The sequence below is a fragment of the Balaenoptera borealis genome (genome assembly GCF_965194805.1).
Source record: "Balaenoptera borealis genome assembly, chromosome: 21".
In the NCBI taxonomy this organism is placed as follows: Eukaryota; Metazoa; Chordata; class Mammalia; order Artiodactyla; family Balaenopteridae; genus Balaenoptera; species Balaenoptera borealis.
This window is the reverse complement of record NC_138880.1, coordinates 24,148,572-24,171,202: the sequence shown is the minus strand read 5'-3', so window position 1 is coordinate 24,171,202 and position 22,631 is coordinate 24,148,572. Positions and strand designations below refer to the sequence as shown.

The window sequence follows — 22,631 nt, the reverse complement described above, 5'->3', positions numbered from 1 at the left end:
GGGAGCCTTCACCAGAACCAAACCTGCTGGCACCTCGATCACGGACTTCTACCCTCCAAAACTGCGAGAAAAATACAAGTCTGTTGTTTAAGCTATCCAGTCTGTGTTATTTTGTTGCGGCAGCCCACACAGACTAAGATACTTACAAAGCAAACTTTAAGATTATAGGAAATAACTAAAGTTCGAGGCTTTAATCCTTCTTATAAAGTGGAAGCCAAATCAAATCAAGCATAATAAATAATAAAAACAATAATAATCCAAAAAACCTTCAGCAGCATTTAACATTTCTTTGTCAACTTAAAGAAATTATTCTTTTCCATACTAAAATAGGAGATAAAAACAAGAGAGTCAGTTCTCTGTCCTTTCCTGGAAACATTTATAGAGCAGTATCCAAATAAAGTTTTACTACATAAAAGACGTAATAAATTCAATCTGTCAATTCAGCTTAACGGTCACAGCAGGAGTTGGGGATTAGGTCCACAGTGAAAACTATTTGGGAGAAGGTGAATGTACGAAAGCTCAGACCTTATCTATATTTCAGACAGTGTTTCAAATACAGTCCATGCCTAACATAATAGTGGGGCTTTTACCACCTTCATTCTTGAGGCCTGATGCCAACCAATGGATATGAAGAAAGATGACAATATCCCCGAAGTTTACCTCTGTCATTTTTATAAACGCTGAACAATCGCTCACTACATTTCGATGGGTGATCAGTGCTCCTTTGGGGTTGCCTGTGAACACACAGGAACAAAACAAAGTTAGAGGACAGAAACTCCATCCAAGAATGACGGACATGACAGAAGCCCAGAAACCCCATATCATTAAAGCCTCTGATGCCTGTAGTGTGAGGTACACCCATGAAAGACTAAAGTTAGTCACATTAAATTCCTGAGCAATCTGCAGTCCTTTAAAATGAAACTTATTATCTTAAACCATCTTTACTAATATGGGCAAGTTTTAGAGGGTGTGTGTAGCAGTTAAGAAAAGAAAATCCAGGAATTTTATTTCTGGAAACCATGGATACAGTTTGTCCCAGGAAGATGGGTGATCCTACTGTGACCTTTCATAAATGTTTGAGGACATGCTCAGATTCTGGGAACGTCTTATAGAGCTACCGTAAGACAGGCTTGAACACTTCGGTCTCTTCTGCTTCTAGGCCATCTATAGCTCGAATAAATCATCCACAAGAAAAGGCAGGGAATATACACTTCCAGGTACCACTCAGAAACAATTCCTTTTCAAAACTGACCTGTAGTGCCACTTGTGAAGCAAATTATTGCAATATCTTCAGGCGCTGGAGGCTATAGCACGTTAAAAAAAAAAAAAAAAAAAGCCAGTATAAATCAGAATAGAATAGAAAACTTTAAGTCATAAGATATCACTCAAGATTTCTACTAGGCTCTGAGCTGACTAGACACGGAAGCTACACAGAGGCTGGGGCAGGGTCGCACATGGTGCACTCACCTTGGGCTTCCGTTTGTTGGCTCTTCCCAGGTCCTTAAAGAGAAGAGAGAAAAAAAATCTTAAATGGAAACATTTTCTAAATGTAAAGAACAAAAGTCACATCAAGTCAGTTCAAGCTGACTTTTCTGTGGGATTCACTCACAGCTGACTCAAAGACAGCACAGATTTCAAATTAAATAAACTACAGCAATTTTAGTTAACCTGAACCCAAATACTTACCCATTGTTCTAAGAAGCCATTTTCTGGTTGTTTTCTCTCTTATATAAAACTACACCGATGGCATTAGGACTGGCCTTTGAAATAGGATTTATTCAAAAGACAGGAATCAAAGTCTTTTACACGTTCTTCTGGTTTCCACTCCCCTTCCTATCACAGCCTTTAACAAAGCCCGGCTCTTCACCGTAATCAGAGAACCACAGCTGCTCTGTACCCTTCCAAAACCAGAGCTCAGCACAGATACGTGAGCACCCAATTCTGCAAAACTGACATCTTCAATCTGGAGAGAGAAAATCAGTCTCTGCCGGATTTAACTGGTGGCCATTCTGGAGAGGCTCAACTATCTGTACTCCCCACGTGGGGCAGAGGAAGGATCTGGGCACCTCTGATTACAAAACAGGCCACGACAGACGCTCTAAGACCACTCTCGAAGGGCTATGAAGGTTAAGAACGACAGATTCATTTCTGAGGTACGGCATTTCCCAAAGGCGGACTCCCAGTTACTACCAAGGGCTAATTCTGATGTTGTTATTTCATGAAGGTGTCTCCATGACCACTTTAATATCTATTAATTTTTTTTAATGAACTATTTATATTCTTTTCCTATTAAAATTGAACAGCTTGAGTGAGCATATGGAATGAGCATGCCTAGAATTAAATGGAAATTAGATGGGTGGGCTCAGGGCTCAGTGAGTTTCTACCCAGCATACAGTTTTAAACAGTTTTTAATCCTAATCACACTTATATATAACAGACCACTGATTAAAAATAGGAACACTGACATCCAAATAGAAGTCAACTAAGAGTTAAAGTAACGATAATTCCACCAATCTTTTTCCTAAAATAATCTTTGTCAGATCCAAATTTCCACTCATTTTTAAAAAATTTTTACATTAACTTCTTAAGATCTCTAATTCTTCAAAAATTGATGTTAAGTAAAATAAAGCAAGTTATATGCAATTAGACTTTTAATTTATTAGAAAAAAATTATCCAAATTAGTCCATTATTTGCCAAGAAAGTTTCATAGCCTGAAGCCTGACTTATGTCATTATTTAGGATAAAATACAGCTATTATAAAGATTAAAGTTGTCATCTTTAGGTTCCAAATGCCAAAATAAAAAAGAACCATAAACAGAAGGAAAACTGAATTCTACTTAATGAAGTATTTGGGGGTGATAAAATTTGTACCCTACTGAAAATGCATAAAAAAAGACAAATCAGTGAATAAAGAGATAGAATGATTAATCTGTGATAAAGCAGATATATTAAAATGGTAATTGTAGACTCTTGGTGGAATATAGTGGTCTACTGTACAATTCTTTCAACTTGTTTGCATATTTGAAAATTTTCATAACAAAATATTGGAAAAAATGCAAAAATACCAATGTTTCTATTTTTGATGCTATAAAAATATACATTAATAAAAATTAGATCACATGATCAACCAAAAAGTTTTAAATTCATTGCTTAAAAATTTAATCTTTTGCTTATAAAAATTTTAAAAACCAAATATGAATCATATTATACAGGTAAGTGTAAAACAATGTCTTTTATAAATATTTTCATATAAACTTCATATTATAATCTTTGGTCACTTACTTATCTAAATTATAATCTTAAAATTACTTCTTTATCATACAGAGCAGTCAAAAAAGACAAAAAAAAGTTTGTGTATGTCTCTGTGTGTGGTGGGGGCAGCAGGAAGAGGAAAAATGGGGGAAAAGATATTATTATGAAATGGGGTTACAAGTAAAAAATACAAAAATAGGGAAATGCTCGGTGAAAAGCTAGTTAAAAACCCAATTTAGCAATTCAGCACACCCATTAGCTCTTACGGACTCCTGTTGTATGCTGTCGTGTGTGTGTGTGTGTGTGTGTGTGTGTGTGTGTGTGTGTGTGAGTGAGAGAGAGGCAGAAGCTCTGACAGAACAAATGACAGATTCTCTGTGACGACTAAGTTCCCCAGGAAAGGTTTTATAGATCCTTCCTCGTAGCTCAAATTCTTGATAGAAGGAGAACTGTCAATAAAATTCAAAACCCTATTTATAACAGTTCCAGGAAAATATTTATAACATTTTCAGAAAGAGAATGACTTATTCTATTGAACCTATTGCTTCCCGTGACGTGCACATAATAACAAGGGCCTAGTCTTGCCCACTGTTTTGGATTGAAGTTTAATCCAAAAACAACTGGGGAGACTAGCTTCTTATACGATCCGATGTCAAACAATCAATTTAAATATGGACCACACTCATTTCCCTAGAATGGTTACCTTTAAAGTTGTGATTAATGTGAATCTTAAATATAATACGAAAATAAACCAAATCAAGCCTCTATGCTAGAAATTCACCAGGACCCTATGAAAGCAACCTGGGGAAAAGAATAATGAGGCAGATTTCTATGTCTGGCTCCGTTTTAGAGATAAATCAGTAAGTAAAAGGTGTTAAAGCCTAAAGAGGACATACAAACTTAAATCTCTGCCTGAATCTGAAATTCCCATTCCCAGCATTTATTGGCGTGGCTCGTCAGTGCTCTAGAATGAGCACGTGAGCACTGCAACGCGCCTGATGGGAACACTTTCTGTAAAATGTGATGGATTAACACTGGGCATGCGGGTAGAATTCTTCTTTCCAGTAATGAGACGCAGATTTCTGCTCTCCATCTTTTACAGGACCAGCCAGAGTTGGGACTTTGTGGTCGCACTGGATGCCACATTTGAGCCAAAATGACCTCAGGGAAACCCTGCAGCGAGGGGGCAGGGCAGGGTGACTCACCTCCATCGCCTTCATGCTGATGATCTCCACCCCGCACTTCTTGCCTCGTTCCGACAGATTACTGCCATAGGAGTCCATGAGAACGATAGTTTTAAGGGATGGTGTTAATTTATTTTCTATACCTTCTAATAAGAGGTTGGCCTTCCCTGGCTTGTCCACAAAAACCAGAGAGAGTTCAGCTGGAAGTGAAGAGACACAGTGAGGAACCAGCTCTGGGATATTAAAAGCTTGACTGTAACATCTGACACCAGGTTAAGTACTACATTTTTTGAATAGGAGGGTACATGTACATTTAAATGGAAAAATCCCTATCATATCATGTATCAGCAAATGTAGTCTCTGTATTTAACCAATAACTATGCCAACGTGCCCCCAAAGGCCGCAAACGTACCTTTGTTGATGATGTAGGTGATTGCTTCTGTTCCGAGGGTATCGTAGAGGGGAACGATCACCATCGAATAAGCAAAGCATCCCTGTTCAATGATCACCCACTAAAGAAAAAAGTAAAGATCAGGGTGAGAAAATGAGATATTGTGGAACCACTCCAGGGAAAACAATACTCTATAGAGATTCAACGTGGAAACACCAGATGTAGCAAAACTAACATCTGTGTATCTACTACTATGTGCCGGGCACCAAAGGGATTCCTAATGAGAGCAAAACACTTGCCCACTTCTAAAGAGGAAATTACAATTTGCCTGAAAATTTGAGGCAAATATGTGAAAAGAGAATGAACAGCATGAGAGTGATGGGCTCAGAGGCAAGACAGCCGGCAGTGGGCCTCCTTGGTGGGGGAGGTAACAGAGCTTGCCCTTTGCGAGAGCAGCATGATTTGGACAGGTGGAGAGAAAGGTAAGGGGACTCTGGGAGCGGGGACTGTGAGATCAAAGCAGGGAGGGTGGTCCAGTGGGTAAGAATCTGCCTTCCAATGCAGGGGTCGCAGGTTCGATCTCTGGTCGGGGAACTAAGATCCCACATGCCGCGGAGCAACTAAGCCCGTGCGCCACAACTACTGAGCCTGCGCTCTAGAGCCTGCGTGCCACAACTACTGAGCCCGTGTGCTGCAACTACTGAAGCCCACGTGCCTAGAGCCTGTGCTCCGCAACAAGAGAAGCCACGGCAATGAGAAGCTCGTGCACTGCAACGAAGAGTAGCCCCTGGTCGCTGCAACTAGAGAAAGCCCGCGCACAGCAACGAAGACCCAACGCAGCCAAAAATAATAAATAAATAAATTTATTTTTAAAAAACCGCTGAGAAACCACTCTAATTTATAAAATAGTAGCACAGGGATTGAACCAACATGCCTTTTGGACCCAAGTAGGTCTAAGAATCAATTCAATTTCTTCAAGCCCAGTGCTTGAATTTTTCTGCACCAGCTATGCCACTATTTGTTTACTCACACTACAGGCAATAGCTCCAGGGGGCTTCTCATTTAAATGTAATTTAATACAGTGGTTTACAGAAGCACCACGCATGGGCCCGGATGGCTAAACAACAGTCTGCTTGTCCAAATTAAGGCCAGCTCCCAATGAGGCCCCTTCCCCATGGCCCCTGGGATTTTAAACTTGATAACCTGGGCAGAGAGAGCCCAGACCTTTTCGAGAGAAAAGATGAGAGTTTGCTACTGACAAAAATGTATCCAAGTTTCTCTGTCATTTATTAATGCCATTTTTCTAATCACAGAGGAAGCCCTTAAAGCGGGAAGACTTCTTTGTTAGTTATTTGCTCTAAGACTTTCTTCACTAGTTTTTGTTTGGGGACCTGATTTAAAAAAAAAAAAAAAAACCGTAATTTTCTTTAAAAGTGATTTTTTTTTTCTACCTACAGGCTAAGAAGGGCCTGGTTTGGGTTTTCATACATGTAACTCTCTAAGGCATAACACAACGTCATGTTCTCAGAGGTAATCAGACCGAAGAGTCTGGTCTGAAGCAGAGGTAGGTGCGAACCCTAACTGGTTCTTCCATCTGAGACCTCTCCAAACCATGTACGGTCAGCGCCTAATGGTTAATACCTCAGGTCTGTTCTGAGAAAAGATGCCGATGAACTGGTCTGGGGCCGCCTTGAAGCCCTTGTGGAGCAGCGCCGAGCCCACACACTCTGACATTTCTGCGACCTAAAACGGGGGAGAAAAAATCAGGAAGAGCATCAGGCCCAGCTCAGGGAACACAGCTTCCTGTGATGGCCAAGCCTAATATCTTAGCCAAGAAGCAGCACTGCCTGGGTGGGGGAAGAACAGGGGCAAACAGGTATTCCTTTAGTTACACGTTTTTGTAAAGTTCAAGGTTTGAATCACCAGAACCCACTGTAAGAAAACTGATGATTGATGACATTTCCTTCTGCAGAGCAAATGAACTTCACCCCAGCAGCTGCAGGTCACAGGTGATACATGTCAGAGTTCCTATACTTGTTTAGTTTCGATACTTTTATACTTCAGTTTTATAAAATTATAAAAGCAATCCAGGGACACAGAATTTTGTGTCCAAGCAGCCAAAACTTGTCCTTTGATGTAAACACACAAACAACAAGTTTGGGGGAGATCTTTAAAAAAAAAAAAAATAAGAACAAGCTCTTATCATTAGGCTCCACAATTCTATTCTTGAGAATTTATTCTTTGGAAATAACCCAATCCTAACCAGAGGTCTGAAAAAACTTTAGGTACAAAGATACGTATTTCAAAATTATCTAAAGTCACAAAAGTCTAGGGGAAAAAAGACCAATGGCTGGATGGTTAAGTAAATGATGGTAAATCTCTAAGAAAATGTTCTACAGCTAGTAAATACCACAGTTATGAAAACCATTTCAAACAGAGTATTTGTAACAATTTTAAGTAAGATAAATGAATACAAAAACGCATACTATTAATTACAACTATGTAAAAATAGGTAGATTCACAAAAATTAGGCAGGGCTATACCCCTGCCCCCATCCCTCATCCTCTCCTCGTTCCTACCCCAAATGAACTAAAAAAATTTTTTTTAAATCTTAATTTGGAACTCTTTTCTTTATTCTCAGTTGGTAAATTCTCAAGAGCACTTTAAATCCACAGAAAATAGAACCACACCTACTCCTGCCCCAGAAGCCTGTAGGTTCTGGCACGTAGTGCCCCTCCCCCCACACCAATGGCCAGGCGACAGCAAGAATGACATTAACATGCTTATTACTTCCGTACCCCATGGAATGTTTCACAACTCCCGCTTGTGTGTAAGCGCTGGGAACCTGCGAGTACCTAGATGGTTTTCAGAGCTCACTGGGATTCTACGCACGCACTTGTATCTCTAGAAAGAGGGTCCAGACTTTTCTTCAAAAAACCTTACAGGGGTTCCTAGCCCCCAAAGCTAAGAATCACTGGGCTAGGGGGAAAAAGTGATTTAAATATACAAATTCAAAGTTAGCTTAAGTCTACTTTTTTATCTTCACCAGCCTCTGTCTGAAATGTGCAAAACACCTTCTGAAACCCCAGTGATTTTCAATCTGCCTTCAAACATCCCACCTGCAATGGACCTGTTTTCTCTCCTCCAGCCAATATATAACAGAAGCAATAGAGGAACAGATCACTATAGGTAACTGTAGTGTAAACGCCAAGGGCTGGGCTTTCTCTTTTTTTGTAATGCACGTGCCTGCCTTAAGCTCTGATTGCGGACCATCCACTTCCAAGGCTGCCGCATCACCAGCCAGAGGCTAGATAAGCAGCCAGGCCCCCTCCCCGCATGAGGCTCCTTTGTTTTACAGATCTTGGTTGATGTTGTTAACCGACCATTTGAGCCACTTGTTTTCTCTCTTCCTGTGCTTTGTTCCTGCTCTTCTGCTTCAAATTCATCAATAAGGGTGAGCCCTCGAAACCCTAGGCCCCCATCTTTGACCCCAATAAAGCAGAACCCCAGGTGCTCTACGCTCTCTCTCCCCCTCCCCGAGACCTCGCTTGTGTGGCCCAGGTGTGTTGTGTCATTTCCATGTCCTGTAGTAAGAAAGCTTTATTTTTTCCACGTTTCCTTATGGTTATTGCTGAAAGGCGCCTTGCAATCATAATATGAACCACGAGAGCTGGCCTGGCCACAATATTGATTATTGATAGGCTGAGACCTGCACAAAACAGTAACATGACAAGAAGATGATGTAACCCAGAAGCACCTGAAGATTCTGTGAGGCCTGAAGACCATCGTGCAATGTGAAAATTCCAACACACATGAACTGTTTTTACACCACTTGTGAAAATGAGGGATCTGAAAACTATTATTTGGCTCTGGTAAGGCAAAATAAGCACTGAGAAATCCCTCTGCCCACCGGACCTACAGCTCATTACTCCTTCCTGCCCAATGTTCAACAGCTCCAAGAACTGCCATGTTGCAGCACTGTGGCTTGCGTGAGGCGGCCACACAGCCAGACAACTCACCTGTTTGTATGAAAGCCATTCATAGGGTTGGTCTGGTTTCCGAGAGCCTAAACATGGGCCATTATCTGAAAGGAGAAAAAAAATTTTTAAAAAAAGGATGGACTTAACATGCATAAATATTCCTAGGTTCTCGTTTTAACACACATAAATATTCCTAGATTCTCGTTTGTATCTTTCATTCCACAAAGTATCAGGTAGACTCTACTGTGGTCCTCAGATGTGGAACAATGAATTCAGATTGGAAATGTTTTCTCCCTGGGTTTTGGTCTGAGACTTTGTTTGTTTCTTTATTTCTGTTTTGTTCCTTACATGGGGCAGGAGGGAGAGGGGCTGGAAGGCCGGGCAGCTTCTGGGTACCCGGGGTCTTTCGTGCCATCCTCAGGGATGAAGGGCAGTCCCATGAGCCGACACCCCCCAAGTGTCTCCGATGGAACCCCGCTTCCTTGGATGTCAGTGTTTATTTCTCAAAGTATGGGTCTCCTGGTCAAGCAAGTTTGAGAAATGTTGGATCAGGCGCAATTAAACAGGTCTCTTTACTGCAAGAAACGTCAGAGCCTATTCTGAGCTAAGAGACGTGTGACCCCCCATGAAACACATATGTGACCACGGAAGCCCCTTGGCTGCGGGGCACCCCCAGTGGGACCCGTGTGCAGTGGGACTCACTCTGCGGAAGTTACGGGAGGAGACAGGGAGCCGGGAGCCAGACTGAGCGGGAGAAAGCTGGGAGCAAATATGGCTTTCTGACGAAAGACCCCTCTTTCTGAAGGAAAAACATGAAGCATGAGTCACACGGATTCAGTCAAATGCTTACTTGACAGCTGTATGCCCCTCTGGAAACCTTCATATAACGTTCTGACGTCGTCATAGAAATACACCAAGGGCTCGTCACTGTCTAGGAGCACAGATCTCCGGGCACCATCGCTGCCCTGGGAAAAGACAGACAGACAGACAGCACGTCAGCAGAAAGCATCAAAAATAAAAAGTCTACCGTGTGCACCTTCAATCCTCTCCAGGGCCTGGGAGCAGCTGCTCGGTGAGCATTTGCTGGATGAACTCCAGGGCGGGATGTGCTGGCGTCTGATATAAATCATCCACCTGGAGACAAGTGCAGGCTTCAGAGAAGCAAGGCCGGGACCATGTCCATCCAGGACCCCTGGGAAAAGGAAGCAAATGAGGGAAAAAGGAAAGAGGCTCACAGACCTATAAGCACTGGTCCTGACAGACAAGGCTGAAGAGTCTGAGGACTGGACACCAGCCCCCTAAATGCACTGCGATGATTCTCAAACCGTGGCCGGCAGCACAGAGGACCGATTTTTGTCAGGTCTTGTGGAAAGAACACACCGTTCAGTTTTACTTCCATCATGTTATCTATGTTCTTTTGGAGATTATGTCTACTGCTTTTTCTCTTTGCCAACTTCAGTTTCTCAGGCAGCATCTACTCGTTACCATCATCAGCTATAAAATGTAGGATGTGCATGGACACACTGACCTGCAGCACTTGTAAGGAGGCAGAGTTGCTACCACTGTGCCCCCTCCTCTAAGTTGCCATCTGTCGGCTCAGAAAGTACACCCGTTATGGACAAGAACTCCTAACGGGCAAGTCATCTCAAGAGGCAGGAGTTCTCAACCAGCGAGCAGCTCAGCGTGCTGGGGCCCCGGAGATACTGCAAGGGGTACAGATGTATTTCTGTTTAAAATTTCTTTGGGGAGGGGATTAACCAAGATGGCGGAGTAGAAGGACGTGCTCTCACTCCCTCTTGCGAGAGCACCAGAATCACAACTGGCTGCTGGACAATCATTGACAGGAAGACCCTGGACTTCACCAAGGAGGATACCCCACGTCCAAGGACAGAGGAGAAGCCACAGTGAGACGGTAGGAGGGGCGCAATCAGAGTAAAATCAAATCCCATAACTGCTGGGTGGGTGACTCACAGACTGGCGAACACTTATACCACAGAAGTCCACCCACTGGAGTGAAGGTTCTGAGCCCCACGTCAGGCTTCCCAACCTGGGGGTCCGGCAACGGGAGGAGGAATTCCTAGAGAATCAGACTTTGAAGCCTAGTGGGAATTGATTGCAGGACTTTGACAGGACTGGGGGAAACAGAGACCCCACTCTTGGAGGGCACACACAAAGTAATGTGTGCATCGGGACCCAGGGGAAGGAGCAGTGACCCCGGGGGAGACTGAACCAGACCTACCTGCTGGTGTTGGGGGGTCTCCTGCAGAGGCGAGTGGTGGCTCTGTTTCACCGTGGGGATAAGGACACTGGCAGCAGAGGTTCTGGGAAGTTCTCCTGGGCGTGAGCCCTCCCAGAGTCTGCCATTAACCCCACCAAAGAGCACGGGTAGGCTCCAGTGTTGGGTTGCCTCAGGCAAAACAACCAACAGGGAGGGAACCCAGCCCCACCCATCAACAGTCAAGTGGATTAAGGTTTTACTGAGCTCTGACCGCCACAGCAACAGTCAGCTCTACCCACCACAGAGCCTCCCATCAAGCCTCTTAGATAGCCTCAACCACCAGAGGGCAGACAACAGAAGCAAGAAAAACTACAATCCTGCAGCCTGTGGACCAAAAACCACAGTTACAGAAAGATAGAGAAGATGAAAAGGCAGAGGGCTATGTACCAGATGAAGGAACAAGAAAAAACCCCAGAAAAACAACTAAATGAAGTGGAGATAGGCAATCTTCCAGAAAAAGAATTCAGAATAATGATAGTGAAGATGATCCAGGACCTTGGAATAAGAATGGAGGCAAAGATTGAGAAGATGCAAGAAATGATTAACAAAGACCTAGAAGAATTAAAGAACAAACAAACAGAGATGACCAATACAATAACTGAAATGAAAACTACACTAGAAGGAATCAATAGCAGAATAACTGAGGCAGAAGAACGGATAAGTGACCTGGAAGACAGAATGGTGGAATTCACTGCTGCGGAACAGACTAAAGAAAAAAGAATGAAAAGAAATGAAGACAGCCTAAGAGACCTCTGGGACAACATTAAACGCAACAACATTCGCATTATAGGGGTCCCAGAAGGAGAAGAGAGAGAGAAAGGACCAGAGAAAATATTTGAAGAGATTATAGTTGAAAACTTCCCTAACATGGGAAAGGAAATAGCCACCCAAGTCCAGGAAGTGCAGAGAGTCCCATACAGAATAAACCCAAGGAGAAACACGCCGAGACACACAGTAATCAAAGTGGCAAAAATTAAAGACAAAGAAAAATTATTGAAAGCAGCAAGGGAAAAACGACAAATAACATACAAGGGAACTCCCATAAGGTTAACAGCTGATTTCTCAGCAGAAACTCTGCAAGCCAGAAGGGAGTGGCATGATATACTTAAAGTGATGAAAGGGAAGAACCTACAACCAAGATTACTCTACCCAGCAAGGATCTCATTTAGATTTGATGGAGAAATCAATAGCTTTACAGACAAGCAAAAGCTCAGAGAATTCAGCACCACCAAACCAGCTCTACAACAAATGCTAAAGGAACTTCTCTAAGTGAGAAACACAAGAAAAGAAAAGGACCTACAAAAACAAACCCAAAACAATTAAGAAAATGGTCATAGGAACATACATATCGATAATTACCTTAAACGTGAATGGATTAAATGCCCCAACCAAAAGGCATAGACTGGCTGAATGGATACAAAAACAAGACCCATATATCTGCTGTCTACAAGAGACCCACTTTAGACCTAGGGACACATACAGACTGAAGTGAGGGGATGGAAAAAGATATTCCATGCAAATGGAAATCAAAAGAAAGCTGGAGTAGCTATACTCATATCAGATAAAATAGACTTTAAAATAAAGAATGTTACAAGAGACAAGGAAGGACACTACATAATGATCCAGGGATCAATCCAAGAAGAAGATATAACAATTATAAATATATATGCACCCAACATAGGAGCACCTCAATACATAAGGCAACTGCTAACAGCTATAAAAGAGGAAATCTACAGTAACACAATAATAGTGGGGGACTTTAACACCTCACTTACACCAATGGACAGATCATCCAAAATGAAAATAAATAAGGAAACAGAAGCTTTAAATGACACAATAGACCAGATAGATTTAATTGATATATACAGGACATTCCATCCAAAAAACAGCAGATTACACGTTCTTCTCAAGTGCGCACGGAACATTCTCCAGGATAGATCACATCTTGGGTCACAAATCAAGCCTCAGTAAATTTAAGAAAATTGAAATCATATCAAGCATCTTTTCTGACCACAACGCTATGAGATTAGAAATGAATTACAGGGAAAAAAACGTAAAAAAGACAAACACATGGAGGCTAAACAATATGTTACTAAATAACCAAGAGATCACTGAAGAAATCAAAGAGGAAATAGAAAAATACCTAGAGACAAATGACAATGAAAACACGACGACCCAAAACCTATGGGATGCAGCAAAAGCGGTTCTAAGAGGGAAGTTTATAGCTATACAAGCCTACCTAAAGAAACAAGAAAAATCTCAAGTAAACAATCTAACCTTACACCTAAAGGAACTAGAGAAAGAAGAACAAACAAAACCCAAAGTTAGCAGAAGGAAAGAAATCATAAAGATCAGAGCAGAAATAAATGAAATAGAAACAAAGAAAACAATAGCAAAGATCAATAAAACTAAAAGTTGGTTCTTTGAGAAGATAAACAAAATTGATAAGCCATTAGCCAGACTCATCAAGAAAAAGAGGGAGAGGACTCAAATCAATAAAATCAGAAATGAAAAAGGAGAAGTTAAAACAGACACCGCAGAAATACAAAGCATCCTAAGAGACTACTACAAGCAACTTTATGCCAATAAAATGGACAACCTGGAAGAAATGGACAAATTCTTAGAAAGGTATAACCTTCCAAGACTGAATCAGGAAGAAACACAAAATATGAACAGACCAATCACAAGTAATGAAATTGAAACTGTGATTAAAAATCTTCCAACAAACAAAAGTCCAGGACCAGATGGCTTCACAGGTGAATTCTATCAAACATTTAGAGAAGAGCTAACACCCATCCTTCTCAAACCCTTCCAAAAAATTGCAGAGGAAGGAACACTCCCAAACTCATTCTATGAGGCCACCATCACCCTGATACCAAAACCAGACAAAGACACTACAAAAAAAGAAAATTACAGACCAATATCACTGATGAATATAGATGCAAAAATCCTCAACAAAATACTAGCAAACAGAATCCAACAACACATTAAAAGGATCATACACCACGATCAAGTGGGATTTATCCCAGGGATGCAAGGATTCTTCAATATATGCAAGTCAATCAATGTGATGTTAACAAATTGAAGAAGAAAAACCATATGATCATCTCAATAGTTGCAGAAAAAGCTTTTGACGAAATTCAACACCCATTTATGATAAAAACTCTCCAGAAAGTGGGCATAGAGGGAACCTACCTCAACATAATAAAGGCCATATATGACAAACCCACAGCAAACATCATTCTCAATGGTGAAAAACTGAAAGCATTTCCTCTAAGATCAGGAACGAGACAAGGATGTCCACTCTCACCACTATTATTCAACATAGTTCTGGAAGTCCTAGCCACGGCAATCAGAGAAGAAAAAGAAATAAAAGGAATACAAATTGGAAAAGAAGAAGTAAAACTGTCACTGTTTGCAGATGACATGATACTATACATAGAGAATCCTAAAACTGCCACCAGAAAACTGCTAGAGCTAATTAATGAATATGGTAAAGTTGCAGGATACAAAATTAATGCACAGAAATCTCTTGCATTCCTATACACTAATGATGAAAAATCTGAAAGAGAAATTATGGAAACACTCCCATTTACCATTGCAACAAAAAGAATAAAATACCTAGGAATAAACCTACCTAGGGAGACAAAAGACCTGTATGCAGAAAACTATAAGACACTGATGAAAGAAATTAAAGATGATACCAACAGATGGAGAGATATGCCATGTTCTTGGATTGGAAGAATCAACATTGTGAAAATGAGTATACTACCCAAAGCAATCTACAGATTCAATGCAATCCCTATCAAATTACCAATGACATTTTTTACGGAGCTAGAACAAATCATCTTAAAATTTGTATGGAGACACAAAAGACCCCGAATAGCCAAAGCAGTCTTGAGGCAAAAAAATGGAGCTGGAGGAATCAGACTCCCTGACTTCAGACTATACTACAAAGCTACAGTAATCAAGACAATACGGTACTGGCACAAAAACAGAAACATAGATCAATGGAACAAGATAGAAAGCCCAGAGATTAACCCACGCACCTATGGTCAACTAATCTATGACAAAGGAGGCAAAGATATACAATGGAGAAAAGACAGTCTCTTCAATAAGTGGTGCTGGGAAAACTGGACAGCTACATGTAAAAGAATGAAATTAGAATACTCCCTAACATCATACACAAAAATAAACTCAAAATGGATTAGAGACCTAAATATAAGACTGGACACTATAAAACTCTTAGAGGAAAACATAGGAAGAACACTCTTTGACATAAATCACAGCAAGATCTTTTTTGATCCACCTCCTAGAGTAATGGAAATAAAAACAAAAATAAACAAGTGGGACCTAATGAAACTTCAAAGCTTTTGCACAGCAAAGGAAACCATAAACAAGACGAAAAGACAACCCTCAGAATGGGAGAAAATATTTGCAAATGAATCAACAGACAAAGGATTTATCTCCAAAATATATAAACAGCTCATTCAGCTCAATATCAAAGAAACAAACACTCCAATCCAAAAATGGGCAGAAGACCTAAATAGACATTTCTCCAAAGAAGACATACACACGGCCACGAAGCACATGAAAAGATGCTCAACATCACTAATTATTAGAGAAATGCAAATCAAAACTACAATGAGGTATCACCTCACTCCTGTTAGAATGGGCATCATCAGAAAATCTACAAACAACAAATGCTGGAGAGGGTGTGGAGAAAAGGGAACCCTCTTGCACTGTTGGTGGGAATGTAAATTGATACAGCCACTATGGAGAACAATATGGAGGTTCCTTAAAAAACTAAAAATAGAATTACCATATGACCCAGCAATCCCACTACTGGGCATATACCCAGAGAAAACCGTAATTCAAAAAGACACATGCACCCGAATGTTCATTGCAGCACTATTTACAATAGCCAGGTCATGGAAGCAACCTAAATGCCCATCAACAGATGAATGGATAAAGAAGTTGTGGTACATATATACAATGGAATATTACTCAGCCATAAAAAGGAATGAAATCGAGTCATTTGTTGAGATGTGGATGGATCTAGAGACTGTCATAGAGAGTGAAGTAAGTCAGAAAGAGAAAAACAAATATCGTATATTAATGCATGTATGTGGAACCTAGAAAAATGGTACAGATGAGCCAGTTTGCAGGGCAGAAGTTGAGACACAGATGTAGAGAATGGACATATGGACACCAAGGGGGGAAAACTGCGGTGGGGTGGGGATGGTGGTGTGCTGAATTGGGTGATTGGGATTGACATGTATACACTGATGTGTATAAAATTGATGACTAATAAGAACCTGCAGTATAAAAAAAAACAAACAAAACAACTAATACTAAACTTTCATTGGGTTATTTGTATGGAAATATGTTAATATAAATGTTTCAGACATTACATGAAATTTCTAAAAATCTTATATTTGTATTTGTATGGAAATATGTATGGAAATACGTTAATATAAATGTTTCAGACATTACATGAAATTTCTAAAAATCTTATATTTGTATTGGTATGGAAATATGTTAATATAAATGTTTCAGACATTACATGAAATTTCTAAAAATCTTATATTTGTATTTGTATGGAAATATGTATGGAAATATGTTAAATGTTTCAGACATTGCATGAAATTTCTAAAAATCTTATATGTTCTGGTATAATGTTATAAGTAATAATCCTAGTTATTACTTTAAAATGTATATCTCAGAAATAACTAATTTTCTTGTCAACTGCATTATTATGAACTTTCATCAAATCTTTAACCGTGGTCATTTTTAAGTCTTTTGTCATTTACAGACAGTTCTGGGTGTACTCTGATGATTTTGCAAATATATTCCTATAAAAGGGTTTCATCTTCAAGAAATTCCTGGAAAAGACTCTGACAAGTACAGGTTTCTGGTAACTGACTGTACTGCTGAACTGAATGAATAAGCATTTTCAGAACTCTAATGAAAAACTGATGAACTCATAAAAGTGCTAACAAAAGATCAAGATGAAAAAAAAAATTAATTACATGGGACTGAGTGAACTGATGAGGATGAGTATAATTTGTGTGACTTTCTGTCTGAATTAAAAAAAAAAAAAATCCCACAAGGACTCAGAGGCAAAGAATATACAAATCAATTTTCACTGCAAAGTAAAGGAGCTGTTACAGTGGAGGATTACTGGACTGAATGTCAATATTATGACATAGTATGAGTGTGTTTCATGTTTGGTAATTGCAATCATTATTGCTTTTGTTGTGGTCATCCATGTACAATGCTTGGTGTCAGTCTATTTATCTCTTGTAAAAATAAAATACAGTGTGTGTGTGTGAAAACAAACAAACAAACACACAAAAAAATTTCTTTGAGGAAATTAGATTACGATACAAGGACTTCTGGTATCACAAGAAAGCACGGTTCAAAAGTGGGAGACATTGTTTCTAGCATGAGGTTTGAAGGAAGAAACTAGGAAAGGCTTCAGGAAGGGGCAAAAGGTGAGGTCTCAAAGAGGAAACAGTCTGAAGAGGCAGAGCTGATGGGGAAACAGGATGCCCTCCAGGGGACAGACCAATGTGGAGACCCTTTATAAGGCAAAGAGATGGCCAGACAGGTGCTGGTGGATTCTTTTCCTTTCCTTATCGTTGTTGTTTTTTAAGTTAGGATTCTTCACTCCTCCTCCCATGAGCTCTTTCCTTCCCCTATTAAGTTATCATTTATAGGGGACTTCCCTCGTGGTCCAGTGGTTAAGAATCTGCCTTCCAGTGCAGGGGACACGGGTTCGATCCCTGCTCGGGGAACTAAGATCCCCCACGCTGTGGGGCAACTAAGCCCGTGAGCTCTGGAGCCTGCGCTCCGCAACTAGAGAGAAGCCCGCGTGCCGCAACTAAGACCCGACACAGCCAAATAAATAAATAAATAAATATTTTAAAAAAAGTTATCATTTATATACTTATTAAAATTTTTAATAGTATAGAAGTATACCGAGGAAAAAAATGACTAGCCCCTGTTATCAGTTTGGTGAGCTCCTTCCAGACTTTTTTTTTTTTTTTGCTTATACGTTTATATACGTTCTTTTAATATCTACTATGTGCTACATACGTGTGTTTAACTCTTGATCTACAACTGCTAATAGTCTTCTGGGGTAAATATCACCCAATCACATTTTCTAATCGTCACACAGTCTTAACTTGGCAGAAACTTTCTGAGACCTGTAGCCATGATTCCAAATACAATTATTAACTACAACATGCTACTTTATAAAAGCAAAGAAGTTATTCTTCGTGCACATAAAGACGGAAAAATCTCTTCACTTGAGAATCCTGCATTATTATTACTTAATCTCGGAGTCTGTTTTCTTTTCTGTAAAATGGGGATATCACGTGCCCATGTCCAGGGTTAGTTTTAGTTAAACAAGAACTTTCCTGTAAAACACTAATGTGCAGAATATTACTCAGACACCTGATAACGTGTCCTAACTACAAAGCCAGTCCTTCTTAGCCTATACCATTTCACCAACAAATATTCAGATTAAAATTCAGGAGCAATTCATGGCTTTATAGTAAACATCAGAAGCCTCTTCAACCCAGGAAGCTACCCCAAAGACCCAGGGCATCGAGGCTAAGATAGAAAGAGAGAGACAGGAGACTGAAAGACCGAAAATGGGAAGGAGAAAAAAAGCTGAGAAAAGTAAGAGGTGTGCCTGGTAAGGAGGAGCCAACCGCCATTAAACAGCTGTCTCCTGCCACCCGCCCAACCTGCTCTGCGTGTCACCACATGGCCTGGAGGCGCAGGCAGCCTGGGGGCCCGCGGAGAGGTCCTCATGACCTCAGCCGAGCACGGTGCCACCTACACCTCTCATCAGGACAGCCGCTCATCCATGGCACTACTCACTTGTTTCTCTGCAAAAGCAATACTGCCTTCCCAGGGCGTTCTGCTGAGCGGTGCCCACGGCTGCCAACAGAGCTGGCGGGAACCAGGCAAGAAAGATACAGGGCTTGTTCTGAAGGCGGCTAAATCTTATCCCTACATGACCAGAGGGGCTCCAAGGACTACTGGCTGAGCAGAGGAGCGTGGAGGGAGCTGGAACGAATAGAGAGGAGAAGCCTAGAATCTACAGAGCACAGGCTCACCCCAGAGCTGAGGTCCTCAGAGGATGGTCAGGGGAACTCCTGGCCCTTGTAGCGAAAGCATTTAGCGAGCCCTTTGCCAGATCTACCAAGTCAGAAACTCTGGGGGTGTGATCCAGCAGCCGCGTTTCAGCCGGCCCTTCGGGGGACTCTGGTGCGCCAGCCTGGAGGCATTAAGGTCCCCAGCAGGGAAGTGGTGAAGATCCGGGTAATGCTGCAAAAGGAAATCTACTAGGAGGTTGAGCAGTGTACAGAACAAGATGGACAGAGACCAACTGACGTGGGCCTGGACTAGGGCAGGGCCGTGACGCTGGAGGCGCTAAGCACGAACGAATGGGATCGGTAGGTAACGGGATGCAGGAAAGCGGGAGGGGAGAGTCGGAGGCCTGAGAGAACAGCAGTTCCGATTTATCCAAAATAGGAAACTAGGGATTGGGGTTAGGTTTGAAAAAAGAGATTAAGTTTAGCTCTGGATATATGGAGACCCTACCTCTTCAAGACAACAGGTCAACTCCCCAGTTCCTACTTTGAGAATCACTGCTCTGGAGTATCGTTTTATAACAAACTTTTGCCTAAATAATTCTTTGGTTATGCTACCGTTTTGGTGGTATATGATCTTCAGGACTTTGAGAAGCATGGTGGTAAAACAGCCAAATCAAAGTTAAAGAAGTTAATCACATCCCAAATAAAGCCATCATCTTGACAAAGGAACCCGAGGACAAGACATTTATTATTACTCTAATTAGCAATTAGAATAAGTAGCAAAAGTTTGAAGATAAAGCAGTAAATGAATTCTATGCCAAAACTGTACGATTTAAGGTATAGGTGAAACACTGGGTGACAGGTCACATTGTCACTTAACTGTAAGGCGTACTCTGTAATTTCAGGAGAGGAGCTGAGTGAAATGAGGGTGGGGAAGACCAAGCAACAAGGTCTGTGTTTTGTTGCTCCATGATGATCACAATATGCCCGTAAGGACTCATCATTTTTGATGTGCATGTGAGCTACCATTCATCTTGAACGAAAGTGCTATCCATAAACCCTGGGTGTTAGCAACCTCAGTTACACCTGCAAGGTGAGGGCTTGCATGCTGGGTGCAATGGAAGCTCAAATGTCCACATGTGCTACAGAATTGAGCCATTTCAAAGGCAGGGCATTTAACTATCGGGTTATTCAAGTACATGCAGCTATTTCTAGGAACACCTACTTAAATGAAGAAATATTTTAAATCTGGCCTTTCTGGACTTCTGACATAACCTACAGATCGGGGGTGGAGGTGCGGGTTTCAGTTGTGCTCAAAAAACAGGGAGAGCTAAGCAGACAACCCCAGTGGAATGTGCAGGAAATTGGTCGATAAAGATTGAGTCAGGGAGGATTAAGGGTTTTTTCTTTCCTCTTTAATGTGGTTTATGCAGTTTTTCCAGTTTAAAAAAAAAAAAAAGATTGTGAGTCAGTGGGTAGTGACCACACTACCGTCAAATCGCGGTCACGAGGATATTCGGCAATGGCTATACAAGCAAAGGTTCCTCTAGAGGTCAGTCTCCCCACGTGGGCTGAGTTAGGAAATAAAAGTTCAAGTTCCCCTCAGGGGCAGTAAGGACAGGAAGACAGTGAACATCTGTGAATTGATGGTTCCCAGGACTAGAGCTCTTGCCAATATTTGAGAAAAAGGAACATGTGATGGTGAGACTCATTTTGCATCACTCCCATATTTAAATGCAAAAGCAGGGACTTCCCTGGTGGCGCAGTGGTTAAGAATCTGCCTGCCAATGCAGGGGACAAGGGTTCGAGTCCTGGTCCGGGAAGATTCCACATGTCAAGGAACTACTGAGCCTGTGCTTTAGAACCCATGAGCCACAACTACTGAAGCCCACGCGCCTAGAGCCCGTGCTCCGCAACAAGAGAAGCCACCGCAGTGAGAAGCCCGCGCACCGCAACAAAGAGTAGCCCCTGCTGGCTGCAACTAGAGAAAGCCCGCACACAGCAATGAAGACCCAACGCAGCCAAAACTAAATATAAATAAATGAATGAATGAATGAATGAATGAATAAATGCAAAAGCAAATTATTACATCCTTGAGGATTTCTCAGGGATAGAAAGGCCTGAGCTTTATAAATTGTGGTCCCATTTATCTCCATCTCGAAAATGGCCCCAACAGTCAACCACCTATTATGTTACGACCGTTTATTTCCTCTAAGGAGATGGACTGGGGGAGGGCAGGAAGTAGGAGGGAGGGAGGGAGGGAGGAGGGGAAGGAAGGGACAGCAGAGAGGGAGTGGGGAGAACCCAGAAACATCTAAAGAGGCTGCTGAAGACTGGGCTGGATTTCATCTACTCCATCTCTAGGGAGAAAAGCAGCAGGTGGAAACCACAGTTCTCGGGGGTAAAAATGACTTTTTTTTGCTCTTTCCAATATCGTCCATGTAAAATACACTCCTCCCAGCACGTAGATTTCACATGCATCTTACCTGCTCAGGCCACCATCACCTACAGCCTTTTATAAACAGGCACAAAGAGACTTTTCCATCCCGGGACCTAGAGGCTCTCTGGCCATTAGTTCTATCCAGCAACACGAGATCTTTGACAGAGCAAACTAGGGCCTTTATTCAAGACCAGCCAATAGGTGGTGTTCCCAACCAGATTTTTTAGGATAATGAACAGGGTATTTTAAAAATACCTAAACTCCTCCATTGTGTTGACATAAATGTGACCACGCAGCCATGAACCCTCAGGTTCGCTACTGGCGCTCACCACTTAACCAGCCAGCCTCCTGAGACCCTTTCCCCCCACTGAGTGAAGAAGGGGCAGGCGCATCTGTCACAACCGGTGCCAGGTGTTGTCATCTGAGCGCAGGAGGTTTGGAAGGAAGTGAGTATTCACTTCGAAGATGAGAAAACGGACAAACAGACGGTGGGGAGACCTTCCTGTCTCAGTCCCACGTCTAAAATGCGGCAGAGCGAGCTTCAGACCAGCCTGTAGGACATCCGGGTTCAAACTCGCCCACACACGGTTCATCTCCACCTTGCAGGAGACGAGCCCAGATCCTGGTGGCCAGCTGGGGGGGTCTGGTTCTCTATCACTCTCCTCTAATCCTCAGGAGGCTTTCCTGTCCCCCCACCCCAGCTTCCTCTCCAGTTTTCAGCTTCCTGAGCGCCCCCTGTACCGACAGGAGGACCTGCCTAAGGGGTGGGGGAGGTCGACTCAGTACTTAGCAAACCAGTTCTGTGCCGCCAAACACAGGTCAATCTCGTCACCAGAGAAAACTAGCCAACTGCACAAGGGAAAATAGCTCCCTCCCAACTCCGTGGAAGGGGAGAGAGTTCAAAGTCACAAAATCCAAATTCCCACAAACACACATTGGTCCAGCAAAACAAGCCTGCCTGTAGCATCTCCGAGTGCTGGCCACTTAGAACGAG

General features: G+C 41.9%; 1 protein-coding gene across 4 annotated transcripts in view; it reads right to left on the bottom strand.

Annotated features, from left to right (window-relative positions):
• Window positions 1–22,631, bottom strand: part of ACSL1 (acyl-CoA synthetase long chain family member 1) — a 75,786-nt gene that overhangs the window by 20,090 nt on the left and 33,065 nt on the right. For all 4 annotated transcript variants that reach the window (XM_082375259.1, XM_082375257.1, XM_082375260.1 and 1 more), the window contains 8 exons: window positions 9,659–9,773; window positions 8,848–8,912; window positions 6,470–6,571; window positions 4,850–4,949; window positions 4,459–4,637; window positions 1,468–1,500; window positions 1,253–1,304; window positions 661–734 (listed from right to left, as the gene is read on the bottom strand). In XM_082375259.1, the coding sequence (XP_082231385.1) occupies window positions 661–734; window positions 1,253–1,304; window positions 1,468–1,500; window positions 4,459–4,637; window positions 4,850–4,949; window positions 6,470–6,571; window positions 8,848–8,912; window positions 9,659–9,773 (720 nt within the window). The remainder of the gene's footprint in view (window positions 1–660; window positions 735–1,252; window positions 1,305–1,467; window positions 1,501–4,458; window positions 4,638–4,849; window positions 4,950–6,469; window positions 6,572–8,847; window positions 8,913–9,658; window positions 9,774–22,631) is intronic.